A 14,969-nucleotide genomic window follows, 5' to 3' on the forward strand; every position below is an offset into this window, starting at 1 on the left:
TTATGGCAATTAAAGAAAGTAAAAAGTGAAAATAAATAAATACAAAAATTGCTAGCCCCGGGCCGCATTGTGGAGGGCCACTGTTCAGAATTAGAATATTTTTGGGTTCCTTTTAAAATTTTATTAACCATGACCTACCACAAATTTAATATCGATTACTTTCTATTACATAAGTAAGTCTAAATGGTAGTAAAATAGAACAACAAATACATGTCATAGTATATTTATCTAAATAATTCATTTAAATTTTATGTTTTATATATAATTATTTTCGATACATGTCTTTGAGATTAGACTTTACATTAATTTTTTTTTTTTTTTTACATAAATGTCATTGGTAACTGCCTTTTCGGTCGATCCCCAGTCCTCCCCGTGACCATGAGGCATCAAGGCTGCAAGATCTTCGAAAAGTGGCGTCGGAAGAAAATAATAATATGAAAAACTGCGGTAAAATCTGTAAAAATAGTTTTATTTCAATGTCTAATATTCGCGTAAATATAAGAAATCCTCATGCAAGTTCCGTATACTTTTTCGGGATATGAAATAATCTTTATAAATTTCTTCTAGGACTAGATCTATCCGTGTGCATATCAATTCAATCCCATTTAAGACATCTACAAACAAGCAAACATCTTGCTTATTTACAATAATTTTACTACATAAAAGTTTATAAAAACGGATATTGCTCTGATCATAAAATATATATATACGGAACCAGCTTCCTAAAACACCATACCACGAGTTTTTGCGGCATTTTATGAGGCAAAGAGTTTATCCGCGAGATCTCTTTGATTTATTGGTTAGGACCGCTTAGTCCATGCTAAACACCGCTTGTTAGTACCCGAGTTAGATTTGCATCCAATTAACGTTATTAGAATTTTTTCCACGGTGGTATACCGGCGGGTAGCAATATTGCTTTTAACGAATATTGACCTTCATTTTGGTAATTTTTATGATGTTTCGGTTATATATTGTCTACATTTTCGTTGGGATTTTCCATCAATGTGTTTTTGTTTCTATAATAAGTTCTGGAAATATTTGTTAGATTTGCTCTATTTTACTGTATTTTCATTTCGTAATTTGATAAATTTAGACTAGACCCTAATAACAATAAATACACTTGCAACAGAACTTTGATATAAATACTTACTTCTACCAATAGTTCATGAAGACAATACCTGGAATAAACCATTGTACGTAATGCATCGCTTAAAACACTCAGGAATATAGAATTCACAGCAATCCACGAAATAACAAATGCCCCCGCTTCCAATATTCGTACCACACACGGCTCTTTAGTCTGAAGTACATGCATAATACAAAAAATCTATTTCATATCGTATTGGCTTAGTTAACATAAGCCTTTCATGTTCTAGAACCATGTTGATATTATTAAAGTACTACTATATTTTTACCAATAAATTGCATCTAGTATACCTTTACTATTTAACTGACATTGCAAGACTCAGACGGAATTGACAATTAACTACTACACGTACTAGATTTTGTAAAGAATATATTATACAGACAACGCGTGCAAACTGCGACCCTTGCATTACTATAGACTTTACACTCATAAATAAATATATAAAATCTAAAGCAATATTGATTAAATAGTTAAACAAACTTTTTGACAGTGTGTGAGTCAAACGCCAGCGGCCACCGCCAACCGCCCAGGAAGCGCAACTCAACGCGCGAATAAGAAATAAATTCCCTGGCAAGCGTAACAAAGGTAAAGTAAAAAGGAAGCGTTCAACCCCTAGGGCATCGAGTGTAGGGCACTGAGCCTCCGAGATTTATACACGTGCTTTATGTGTCAAGGGAAGAGGGAAAATGAATTGAAAAAAAATAACATCACAAACATACTTAATACTTTGCCGTTTTGCTTTTTACGTCGGCCGCAAGTATGCTAATTAAAAAGTATGAAATGAAAATCGATATAAATCTAGTTTTCGGATATTATCGCGCTTTTTATGTTATAATTTTTTTCAGACATTTGCAAGACGTTCTTTTTCATTATTAAATGTAGGTAGATATTGTAACGTTGACTTTTCAAACGACCAACTTTACAGTCCGCTCTATAACCATAAAAGCCGCAAATTCTTCGAAACGACATGAGAAAATTATAATATAAAAAACACATAATACAGAAACTAGTTTTATTTCGATGTCTAACTTTCGTGTAAACATAAGAGATCATTATGAAATGAAAATTACAATTACTGCACTTCTCTTCGTTATAATAGTACGATTCTGTCTGTATTGTCCGCTTTTCTTCTTAGACATATTATATTTTCTATAGTTTTAATAAAAATTATATTGAAATCTGCATTGATATTACATTTTTTTAATAGATACGCAGACAAATCAACATACTCCTCTTATGACAGGTATTAAACTACCTCCAAAGGTAGGAATCTTTAAACGTCTATATCAACATAGAAAACAATGACAGCCTTCTCCAGATCTCAATCGAGAGCTTAACAAATAAATTACCGAAGGACAGAGCGGTGTGAATGTCCAGTGACATCGACAGTGGAAGCGATTTGTCTTACATCAATAGATTAGCATCAGTGTTACGCCTACGGTGACCTCAAACAAGCCTTTGTGTTTCATTCAAGCTCTTATTGAACGTTGAGAAAAATCGACGGTGTATTTTATTGTATTTGGATGCTGTTTATTTAAAGAAATGGTAGTTTTATCAGAATTTTATGAATTAACTAGCTTGTGCACGCAGCTTCGACCGCGCGAAAGAGTTTTCCAGAATGAAAGTATAGCTATATATTACCCCGGGATAAAAATTAGGTCACGTTCTACCTAAAACTATCGTATGATATTTCATTGAAATCAGTAGTTTTTGAGCTTATTGCCTTTTGACAGACAGACGCGGTGGGGATTTTGTTTTATAATATGTATAAGGATAAATAAACCATCCCAGGATTATCAGAATTTTAATTAAAAACACTTCGTAATTATTAAAATAATTAAGAATTAAAAATTCTGCAAATAATAAGATGTCAAGATGTTTGATACAGAACGCCGCATCAACCTTTACATGAATATGTTCAATTTACAAACTTCTTCTAATCCGAAGAATGGGACAATTCCAATGGTAGTTTTTCCAGGCATAAAATATTAATACAGAAAATACTAGTATGCAAGAATTGTATAACTAATAGTAAAAGTTCCTAACAATCTTCTTTGTAAACCAATTTGCGTTTGTCTTTTAACAACTTTGAATGAAGTTATAAAACATTGTATACCAAATGTTTACATATTCAAAGATGCTGTGATAAACAATCTAAACACAATCTCCGAGACAACACATGCTTCTTTGTACCCATTCAATTGTACGACGTGTTAAATTGTTCGTATGATAATCGTTACAATACAACTCTTCTTTTTATTTTTATCCATTCAAAACCCTTATTATTTTGAGTAAAGAAAATATTTATTAATGTATAATTTACAATATATGTGTGTACTCCTATAATTGGTACATCAGAATGTGACTTTACTACTTTTATATTATAAACAAGAAATGTGTGTACTGTTGAAGAACCATATTTAAATAAATAAATAAATATTTCAATATAAAATTGAGCAGTAAATTTGAAAGAAAAGTTTGTGAAGTACGACAGAAACTACTCCATTTCTTTCTTGTCGTCTTAGCCTCAATGACTTAACATTTAAAATAAAAAATTCAACGAATTTACAGAACATGTCTCTCATAAAGCGCTTCATCATTTTATTGCAGTATACTGTTACGGAGGCCGGTAGTTACGGGAACGACATGAAATTATTCCTACCAATTAAGTCGTGTTCACTCCGGGATGACACTCAAAGATGTCCTTTGGGCACACGCCAACTTGCAAATTGGAACAAGGCAAACGATGGAGAAGTAATTAAATGTACAAATATGCAAAAATGTTACACCCATCCATATATTTTACTGCGCTTGCTCCATAAATAAACAGCGAAACACGGTTTTTGCACATATTTCTTGAAAGTTATTGGAACCGTCACGTGTGATCTCCTGATATTATTTTAAAATAAATCGTAAGAGGCGGTCACATACTGAAATAATTACTTCTGCTTGAATTAATGTGCAATGTCAGAGCAATGCAAATACTCGAAAAGCAAACTTTGTGGGCAACTCCAATACATTGATGTTGCAAGTAATCGACCGTTAGTCCGAGCCTCAGGACACAAAGTAATAAGCAGTTAAACACACATGAAACCACTTCCAATATTTTACATAATTATTGACAAAATTGTTGCACATGCGTTAATGACTGAACGAACGGACTCTAATCATTGAGCTTCTTCCTTGAATGACGGCGAACACCATAATTTGCGATTGCGGAGAAAGTAATAACACAATGAACGAAAAAAACATTCGGAAGCTGCCCCAAAATGAAACATTCAATACCGAATAACACCACAAAGTGGCAATAGGAAGCGAAAAAATAATATTTTTCATTTCCTGTTTGGTGAGCAAGTAAAATTTGGAGAGCAAAGTTTTTGCATTGTACGAGAACACGTCCGTGGGAGCAACTACCTGGCTCCCGCGGCGCCGTAATTTCTTATAAATCGACATCGAGTGAGATATCCAGAAACGCGGCTCTTTTCCCGCTGCGACAGCGCGGCGCGGTGCGGCGCGGCGGCGCGGGCGGCGGCCGTCCCGCGTGCAACAATGCATCACAATAGCGCACATGATCTAGATTAGTGACGCGCATTGTGTCGCCAAAGGGTTGTGCGCATTGTGCGCGGACAAACGGAGCGCCTGCGCATAATGCGCCGATACCCGCAACCTATCTCGATACAATTCGCACAGATTCTATGAATTCTAAAAGAATATAAATATAACTTTTGACAGCCGTCCACGCATCGATGCTATCGTTATTTGTCAATTGTGATTCCATAACAGATATGAAAGAGAAATAACATACTTCAATGTGTTTAAAAATAACAATTTTTAATTCAAATCATCTACGGAGTTTTAAAAACCGTTCTACATATTTCAAATAGAAAAAAGGACCCTTAGGGCATTTGTTGTGATTAATTTCATTTGAGGTAATAACCAGTAATCAAGCTTTTAGTTAAATTAGCACTTGAAACTTGACAGAAGGGTAGAGGGTGAAATGGCTGTGTAAAATATTTTAATGGTTTTTAATAACGTGTTTTTGACGTACTTTAGACAACTGATAATTAAAATCCTTGAAAGGGTTATAATGAATATTTTACCAGACGCTGGCACTTTGGATAAAACAATGCATCTATAAGAAAATATTACAAACCAAGCTACGATTAAAAAGTTAATAATAAAGTTTGCGTATTTAATGAATTTGTTTAAGACTATCCAAAAATACAATCAATCAGGGAAAAAAGTTACTTAAATGTATCAAAATCACTTTATCATTCGTATTTTATTTTTTGTATAAGTTCTCAAAATACTGGCAATAAATCAACCGCGCATAATTACAAGGTCAATAAATAAATACAGTGTCACCAAGTGTAACAAAGCAGACTTTTATGTATATTAGACATACAGAAAAAACTAAATTCCTCTAAAATTATTAAAAACCTTACGTAACCTGTTCGCCTACGTCCACTAAAAGAGAAGTCAAAATATTTTATGGATGTAAATGTTAACACTTTTGTCAAACGAGATCACCCACAAGAAACACAAAGGAGACCGATGTAAATCTCATCTTTTATATGCCGCTATACTATTTAGATTGAAACTCATAAAATATAGATATGGACAAAATACTGAACGCAATAAAACCGTTCAACGTCGACCATTCATACTAATAAAAAAACCGAGCTCTACATTTCGTAAAACACATCTCATGGTAATTTTTTATACTGAACCTGACCGCTGTCATTGTTAATTGTACCTTTGGAGCTAAAAAATGGATGAATGAGTCCAAGCGATGTCTTTCGGGCACCCAGAGTTGACATAGTTGGACCGATTTGTCGTACAAGTTCCGATTTGATCTTTATAATAAAGATTGTTTTTTCGCACCCCGTCTCAATTATGGTGCATATCTATTGATCTGATTTATGTTTTCTTCAATGACACCTTTATTTTTTCTACTTTAATGATAGACTTACTTATAAAGTTTTATTGTACTTTACTATTACTTACAAAGTAACACAATATCGAGCTTTTTATTTAAATTGTACCCTCTTAAATCAATGCGCGCCCATTCATCACGACCACGACACTCTTGTTGGAACAGAAACTGACCAGATTATACTAATACATGCAAAATAAAACTTTACTCCGTCTCCATAGAAGTAATGTTTCAATATCACATAATTGATGGTCAATTTAGGAAACTAAACGTAAATGCGAGCATTATGGTGTATGCTGTATCTAATTAGATACTGTAATTAAATTCCATTCTCGCCTCTGGGTGGTAGAACATTTGGATATTATTATCACTAACCGAACCTTTCGTAATTATCTGTTGCATTGAAAGCCAACAGGAGTCATAAATCGAGAGCACCAGATATTGTTTTTATACATAAATCTGATATGTGACGTAAAAAGACTAAAAGCAGTTCAAATAAAGTAACTTTTTACTAAGAAATTAAATGCAGTGCACTGGATGACAAAAAAGGCAACGGAAGAGGATGGGACATACCAATATTAGTTTTATATCTGCCAGAAAAAGGTTTGATACTTGAGAGGGCGATTGTCAATCAGAATAACAATAATAATGGGACCCTTTGTGAATGAAGAATTATTTACGAACCCTTTCGGTGCTGAGCACCTGACGCGGAAGCTATTTGCACACTACGTGGGAATCTTGGGGTTGAAAGGTATTAAAATTTCACTTAATTTCGATATCTGCAGGGATAACAGTATTGGTGCAGCGATTGTCATGAATGAACCCTTTTTGATAAATCATAATTCTAGAAAGATCATTTCGTGAATCGAAATTTATTTGTTATTATTTTCGAACAGATATATTCTGTCTATGGTCTTAGTTAAGCCTAATATAAGAAAATAGACTTGCCTTTTATCACATCTTAGGACAATTACAGGTTGAGCCTTATAGGCATCACATATACCTCTGGTTAAAAATTTTGGAAGCGAGCGAATCTGTATATTGTATAAAAATCTGTGTTATCTATAAATTTTACATCAAATTAAAATATACTTTGACTGTTTTGCGTATCGTTAATATTCACTAAACATAGTCCACGTATCACGTCCAATCAAGTGACACAACAATACAAGATCTTTATTTTAAGCCTAAGATTGAAAACAACATGCCAACACATTTATCTAGTTTGCACTTCGACGTTCAATACCTGCTAACTGTCCGTCACGTACTGAATACTGCCAACAATGAATTTACAAGAATAACAAGTAGACGAACCTTCAGCGTATGCAAAGGAGTATGGACTTTATTCAATTAAAATAAGGGTTAAGGGAGTAGGCGCCCGCATTCCTTAATAATACACGCGCCAATGCACTGGAGATAGTACTATCTTCACACTTGACTCTTAACTTCTTGTTTCCTTTGACCGGTCTAATGAACGCGTTTTCTAAGACGTACTTGAACTTTAAAACTTGAATGTTGAATGCATGGAAAAAAATGATAAACTGATCACCTTTAGTGCGAATTAGGTTAGGTACTCGCTAAACGAATTTCAACCAGGGGGTCCAAACTCAACGAAGATCAGTCCGGTACCGATACCGGAGAGGGGTTAGGCAGAGGACCAATGGATTTACATGCTTTCCAAGACATGGGGTATCACACCGCCAAATTCCTGACTCCGAGCCGTGACTGAGTAATTTTTAAGATGGTAAAACCCAGTCACAATTATTTTGGGCCGACCCGAGATTCGAACACAGGACTTCAGTGCGGCAGTCGCACTCGTGGCGTGTAAAACTACAACTAGGCCACCGAGGCATTTAAACATGTTAAATATATAGAAACCATAAGACCGTTAAGGACAAATCACTTTTGTGGTAAAGAAAACACATGAATTGTGCTAAACAATCGTCAAATGTTATTATCGTTGGACTGCACTAAACGCTAAGTGTAAATTTTCCATTAAATATAAAAAGTGAAGAGCTTAATTCCTTCTATAATCTCAAATAACATTGTCACCTCGGTAAGTGCTTTTAAAGTGACGGAAGCAATATCTCCGATAATTTGACTGCTGTCATAACAGAGGATATTCTCTATTTAAGCTTATTTCGCCTAATTGAATCCTAGAGCATTAACCGTTCCCAACCTATAATCCCTTTTATGAGATTCACGCCGACGTTTTTTGGAGTTAAATTTAACTGTCCCCATAAGAAATTAATTTTTTGTCGATATAAAGTAGGGCAAGGTGCGTTTTAATATAGGTTAGGTAAATATGTAAGTAACGATTTAAGGTATTGGTGAATAATTTATTGAATTTTAAAACAAATTTAATTTTCTTGAGTATCTGTATTCCGATATCATACTAGGCTTACCTCCTATTACATAATTGGACGGAACATACTCGGCTAAACTTTAGTGTCAAACAAACGGCCCAAAGGAAGATCAGCGCTGGCTTCACTGTCAGCATATTGCTGAGTTGGTGCCTTTTTTGTGACAAACATAGTTTTAAGTTTTTTTTGTCTGTTTCGTTTGTTTGTCTGTTATGTTTATGTAAATTGTGTTTGTTGCAAAATAAATTTCTTTTCTTTCTTTCTAGTGCTTTAGTTGCACCTCTGCATACATTTTCGGGAATAAAGGCGTGTTGTATGAATTTCAATCGTTAAAAACGGAAGAAATTAAAAATATTTCATCTTACCCAGTCTCACTATTAAAACGGTGGGTACTAGTCATCTCCCTTTTTAGTTTTTAGTATATTGGCCCACCGAGCTACTTCTAGGCAACTGAATCACGAGATGATAAAACGTAAGGTTAGCTCTAGGCTCCTAATAGTAGACATCTTAATCGCCAAAAGTGCTGTTTTGCTTTTCCAAGGCCTGTCAGTCGGTAGGACATACCATACCTTAGTAACGTAGGCTTAAAGTTCAAAATATACTTACCTGAAAATTAAGAAACTGTAACAGGGATCACGTTTTATTTCAACATTTTACAATTATTAATACAGGCACACCCTGTCTTGACATAAAAGTACTTTGTAGTATCCGGACAGTGATTTTATAACTTCCAAGTTAGCGTTATGAAATGTATTTACTTATATCTCTCCAGTCGATTCCTCATTATTGAAGATCGTGATTCTTAATTATCTTCATTGTGATATTTCTCCGTCGGCTTCGGACTTACTTTACTAATATACTTTAAGGAAATAAGCTATTTCTATATTTATGTTATATCAAATTTAGCAGCTCTTGAAGTTTCGTGTCGGCAAACTTTAAAGTACTTGTAACAAAAAATCAAACCCGCTAAAGTACGTGGTTATCGACAATAATTTAAAATGTAATAATCACAAGAAAAAATTGAATAATATTTCTTCAATAAGCCCGGACAATTTTTATATCGAACCGCAACAAAGTGTCGGAAAAGGCGGAGGAAACAAACAAAAAATATAGTTATGAACATTAGTTATTCGACGCATTTCATGCGGAAATCATTCTCAAATTGCACATCACAAAGTATCTTCCGATTGCAAAGTTGAGCAAACTTTCAAGAGGGTACGTTTTTTATTTGTATAAAAAAACGAGCGTGCTCCAAAAATGTGCAACATTTCATATGGCACCTACAATTTTGAATGAACAGCTTCTAATTTTAATATTTTTAAATCACTATCAAATATCACAATTCATATTTGGCGAAATACAATACTTTGTGTTTGTGGTCAAGCGGTTTCATTTAAAAGATAGAACTAATTACCAATTGCGATTATCTTCTAACAACTGCTACTGAACAGATGCATTTACTAACAATATTTTATAAGCAGTTCAAATTTCCAAAATAATTGCCTTCGCTTCCAGGATCTTGGGCCTTTACATCTTCAGAAATATTTTGCAACTGACAACTTACTTAATATACGTGATTAAGAGTATTAAAAAAACCTTAAATCTTTAATTAACATCGCAATTGTATTCTTAATGACTGAAATTGAATTGATAGCAACGCACTGTACATTTTATTGTCAAGCTAGCGTGCCACTTATCTCCATTCATTGAGTAAATGATATGCGCCTGACCTTACTCGCATCTATCACGGCAGTTCCCAGCGCCGGCAAAGGAAGTCGATATCCGACAATTATTTATAGACTTGTCTGCCGCTAACCTTATTTCTTCTGGCTTCCAATCGCATGTACTAGCGTTCTTAGGACTTATTTTAACGTGTTATCATTTTATTGGGATCATGTTTGACTAAACTCTGATCATAGACAGTAACTTATGTCTCAGATGAAATTTCAAGACTTATATTTGTTTATTGTTAAAAGGTAAACTTTTGTAATTATTATAAACTATAATTATTCATTTATTGTATACATTTCAGCACATATTACAGCAGGTAGTGGACAACTCTTCTTCTATAATAACTCTCATAATATTGATAAACATTTCACGACATAATACAACAGGTACCAGACTAAATATTTCCTGCAAAAAATTAAATAATAATTTTAGTAACCCCTGAAACAAGAATCCTTTCGAAAGTAAAAAAAAATATTTGTTTGGCCTTTAACTTTATTATACCATAATTTAACTTTCTTATACATACTACCATCTCGATTACATCAACTTTCAATAAAAAAACCGCATCATAATCGGTCCATTCGTTTAGGAGCTATGGAAGGAACACATTCAGAGACACACAGATACACGCCTTAAACTTATAATGCCTACTTTTCCATCGGTGGTTAAAAATACGTAAGTAGTAACAAATCTTAATTTGCAATAGAATACACAGAGCAAATATAAATTAATTCTACAGATTAAGCTAAGAAGCGAATGAAAACTCAATAGCAAAGAATAAAGCGAAACCGAAAGTAAAAATAAGACAATTGAATGCATCTATTGAGCGTGTACGAAGCAACGTGGCGTTACGAATAATGTTTTGTCTCGGGAAGATAAGTCTGCGCAAACAATTGTGCCTCAGAAGTGGGATAATGAAAAGATGCAATCTTTTACAATCACTTAACTGATATTTGTGATTAACGTAATCAATGGAGCATTAAAAAAACAATTAAGTATTTATTTATCGTCTTTACTATTAAATACATCACAATGCTCTCTTTGTTCTAAATTATATAACTTGAACACTTTCTAACTTCAATTTGTTACTCTTAAATACTGTAATATGGTTTTATAAGATTATCGCTTGGTTTTCAAAAATAGCACGAACTTACAAAGCTCACGTGCCTACATAATAAGATTACCGGCACAAAGCGATTTAATAGTTCCGGAGTTTGCCAAAATCAGGTTTATACAAATTTTTATATTCCACCAAGAGCAAAGCAAATAAAATTCTGTACCTTCCGATATACGCAATTTAATCTCTACCTTTAAATAGAGGAACACGCAGGACTCATTGAAAGACTCCGAACACTTTCCCACGTGTACTTTAAAGGTTTTTAATCGCTACTAAATATATCCATTGCAATTAGGTAAGTGTGGAGGCGTTAGTTAGTTTAATTACAATCGGTTTTCTATCAGTATTTTCCATAATCGTAAACTCCAATCTACGGTTCGGTATAAATCTGTTTGTCTTACACACAGACCTCGAGAATTGCCAATAGGGAAAGTTATTGACTTTATTTATTTACATTAACGAATGTGATTTCAATAATATTGCATTTCATAGCTAGATATATTAAAAATGTATATGACAATGAATTTCAACATAAGAAACATATACCAATTATTATTGAAATAAAGCTATTTTTCGGATTTTGTCGCGGCGTTTTATATTATAATTTTTACTCGACGTTCCGAAGACTTACCAGCCTTCATGTCCTACCAGTCTGCAACTTCATGGTTACGGGGGTGACTGCGGCGTTGGGCGTCCGAAAAATCAAAGATACAATATCTACCCACATTCTTTAAGACCATGAAGGCTGGTAAGTCTTCGAAACATCGGAAGAAAATTATAATATAAAACACCGCGACAAAATCCGAAAAATAGTTTTTTTCTATGACTAACATTCGCGTAAACATAAGAAATCATTACCAATATTTGCTGTACATCTAACTATGATAACAATACTTTTGGCAATGGTAAATAGTTCAATATTTACCACAATTAAGTTACACTGTATGTGCCTCACCAACACAATGCGTACTGTCCGTCAGTCCACAAGCACGTCTGTAACCTTACATAGTGGCACAATTTTTATTCGACGCAAGCATCTTTGTCGCTTTATCAGTCTCTTTTTATTCGCACATGTAAATGCATTTAGCTCCCACCTTCTTATCGTAGCGAACACCATTAATCTTGTATAACAATGTACCGGCTTGGTGTCCGTTCATCGATGGCTTAATCAAGCCCTGCGAATGTATCGAGGACTTTTAAATATAGATAAAGGTATGGATATCTTTAGTTAAGATTCCTTATTAACGTGATTGCGTGGATGAGGCTAGATTTTATCATTTCACTTGTGTTTGTAGTCTAATATTGTTTCATAATTTAATGTGTTGATTAAATGTTTTTATGTTGTATATGTTGATGAAATAATTAAATCGATTTAAGTATGGACCTAAAACAATCGTTTTAAGTCGATTAAGTGCTCTTTGGCCAAGGTCTAATCTATTTTATTTGTTAATGAAAAATAATAATATCCTATTTAGCTTAGGTTGTATAGAATCTTATGAGTTATAGTAAAATTAATTTACCAAGAAAATTTTGTATAATTTTATGTGCGCCAAACATTATTAACCTTATTCTGAAAACTAGACTTGGATATAATGTTTTATACATTCTTTTTTATCATAATCAGTTTATGAAGGTATCATATACGATACTGGATAGGTCTGCCAAATATCACAAATAATATTCGAGTCTATAAAATAAGTAAATGTTAGTAGAATATATAATATTATAAAAAAAAACTAATGATATTAGTCTATATTATTGTTAAACGAAATAATCACGGAAAATTAAAGAATTGCATAAATTTTAAAGTTGCCATATATTTTATATTCACATTAGATCAAAATAAATTAATTCGTTACATGCCGGCATAATGTAACTTACACTTATTACTAAAGATATATATTAAATTCACAGCCTCTTCTTTACAATTTCATTTTAAGGCACTAATATTTACATTATGACAATATTAACACTATTATTATACAATAATTCAAGTATAGTGACTAGAAATTAGGATTCTAATACAATTATTTACAGTTTTATCACCAAGCAATTCCATCGAACAATTCATCTTCCTCCATATAATTCACTTGATTGTGGTAATTTGGAACGTATCCTTGGGAATACGCTGACGAGACTCCCGAAGAACATTCTGACCCAACTGGAGACGGAGCTGACTCCGCATAAGGAGAAGTTCCTCCGCAAATACCTTCGTCTGCTTCATATTGCATGGAATAGTCCATCGATGTACTCGTCTGAATTCCACACGCTGCATCACTTTCCTCAATCAGTCCTTGTAAGTATTTAATATATTCAACAACCATCCTTAAAGTATCGACTTTGCTTAATTTCTTTCCCGATCCTCTTTTCGCATCTCCTGACAGAGCGGCAACAACTGTGGCCGGCAATCTTTTTCTTAAAGCGTTGAATCCATCATTCACTTGTTTGACACGGTTCCTTTCTCTGGCATTTCTTCTTTCAATCGATGCTGTTTGGGCACCGTTCTTGTAATGCTTCTTGTGTGATAGATCCAGGGTTAAGTGATGTCTGTCTGGTGCAGGAGCTATCGGCACCATTTTCGGCATGTCCTTGGCATAGCACAAAGTGTTGTACTCGGACTTGTATTGATATCTCTTGAGCATTTTGATTAAATGTTAGTACTACTGCGGCTACAAATTACGTACGCGATAGACAGTGTATAGCAAAGTAGAAACGCTTCGATTCGGTCGACGGCGATCTAATGAATGAGCGCTCTGGGCGACTGCGGCGCATTATAAGGGCGCACCTTTACCAAAAAAAATTGGATAGGGACCCCTTATTCCCTTGCTGTACCTTAAATCATTTTTTTTCTTGCCATACCTGGAATATCCTTTCAAATCGTGATCGAACGTTTGTGAAGGGAACGTCTACGCGTGCCATTGAATTTCTAATTTACGTTGACCGGCGGTGGTTTAATTAAGTAATATCTTAAGTTTAGAATAATTTTAGAATTTTTTATATATTTTAAACATGAATACATATGAAAATATCGAAACTTGGATTTTTTAATGTACATTACAATAATACACTATGCAGAGTCTGCATCGATACGTAAAATTCCATTCCAAAATCACCATCGAACTGGTCTTCATTATAAATAATTAAGTAGGTGCTTCGGAAGTATCTTTCAATACGTACATAAATAACATGGTAAGTATAGGTATTATCGAAGTAAATACACTACTGTTCTAAATTATAATGTCCATGGTGACTGTGATATATTTCAATTTTGTTCTCTTTATAAATTAAATATATTAGCAAGCCCTGATATAATTTGAAGTCTTATGTATTAATACCTATGCTTTAATCAACTTTTGTGGTGGTATCTACCTACAAAATTATGTTACAATTAGCATTCAGTCACACCTTTTATTCCCATAAGGATAGACAGAGGCGCAACTAATGCATCCATATTTCACCATGCTCATTGGTCCCATGATATAATAGAAAGCGAACTTATCAACACGGGTATCGAACCTGTGACGTCAGTACGGAAACCGTACTGCAGTACAACTACGTTACCGAGGCAGTCTACGTTAGGTGGCTTCAATTAGCTATGTCGCATCTTTTGGTTCCATTTCATGGCAAGCACTACGGAGCTTAGTTACAATGTTGACCAATAAAAGAATTCGGATT

At 33.9% G+C, this 14,969-nt stretch overlaps 1 protein-coding gene across 1 annotated transcript; it reads right to left on the reverse strand.

The window, feature by feature from the left end:
• Positions 1–13,179: 13,179 nt before the first annotated feature.
• On the reverse strand, positions 13,180–14,018 carry LOC115443960 (achaete-scute complex protein T3). Its single transcript, XM_030169578.2, has one exon. The coding sequence runs from the start codon at positions 13,934–13,936 to the stop codon at positions 13,337–13,339; it is 600 nt and encodes a 199-aa protein (XP_030025438.2). The 5' UTR covers positions 13,937–14,018; the 3' UTR covers positions 13,180–13,336.
• Between the last annotated feature and the right edge of the window lie 951 nt (positions 14,019–14,969).

The sequence above is a fragment of the Manduca sexta genome, chromosome 22 (assembly GCF_014839805.1).
Source record: "Manduca sexta isolate Smith_Timp_Sample1 chromosome 22, JHU_Msex_v1.0, whole genome shotgun sequence".
Taxonomy (NCBI): domain Eukaryota; kingdom Metazoa; phylum Arthropoda; class Insecta; order Lepidoptera; family Sphingidae; genus Manduca; species Manduca sexta.

Coding starts and splice junctions, on each gene's coding strand:
- LOC115443960 (XM_030169578.2), bottom strand. CDS start 13,936: ATGCTCAAGAGATATCAATACAAGTCCGAGTACAACACTTTGTGCTAT.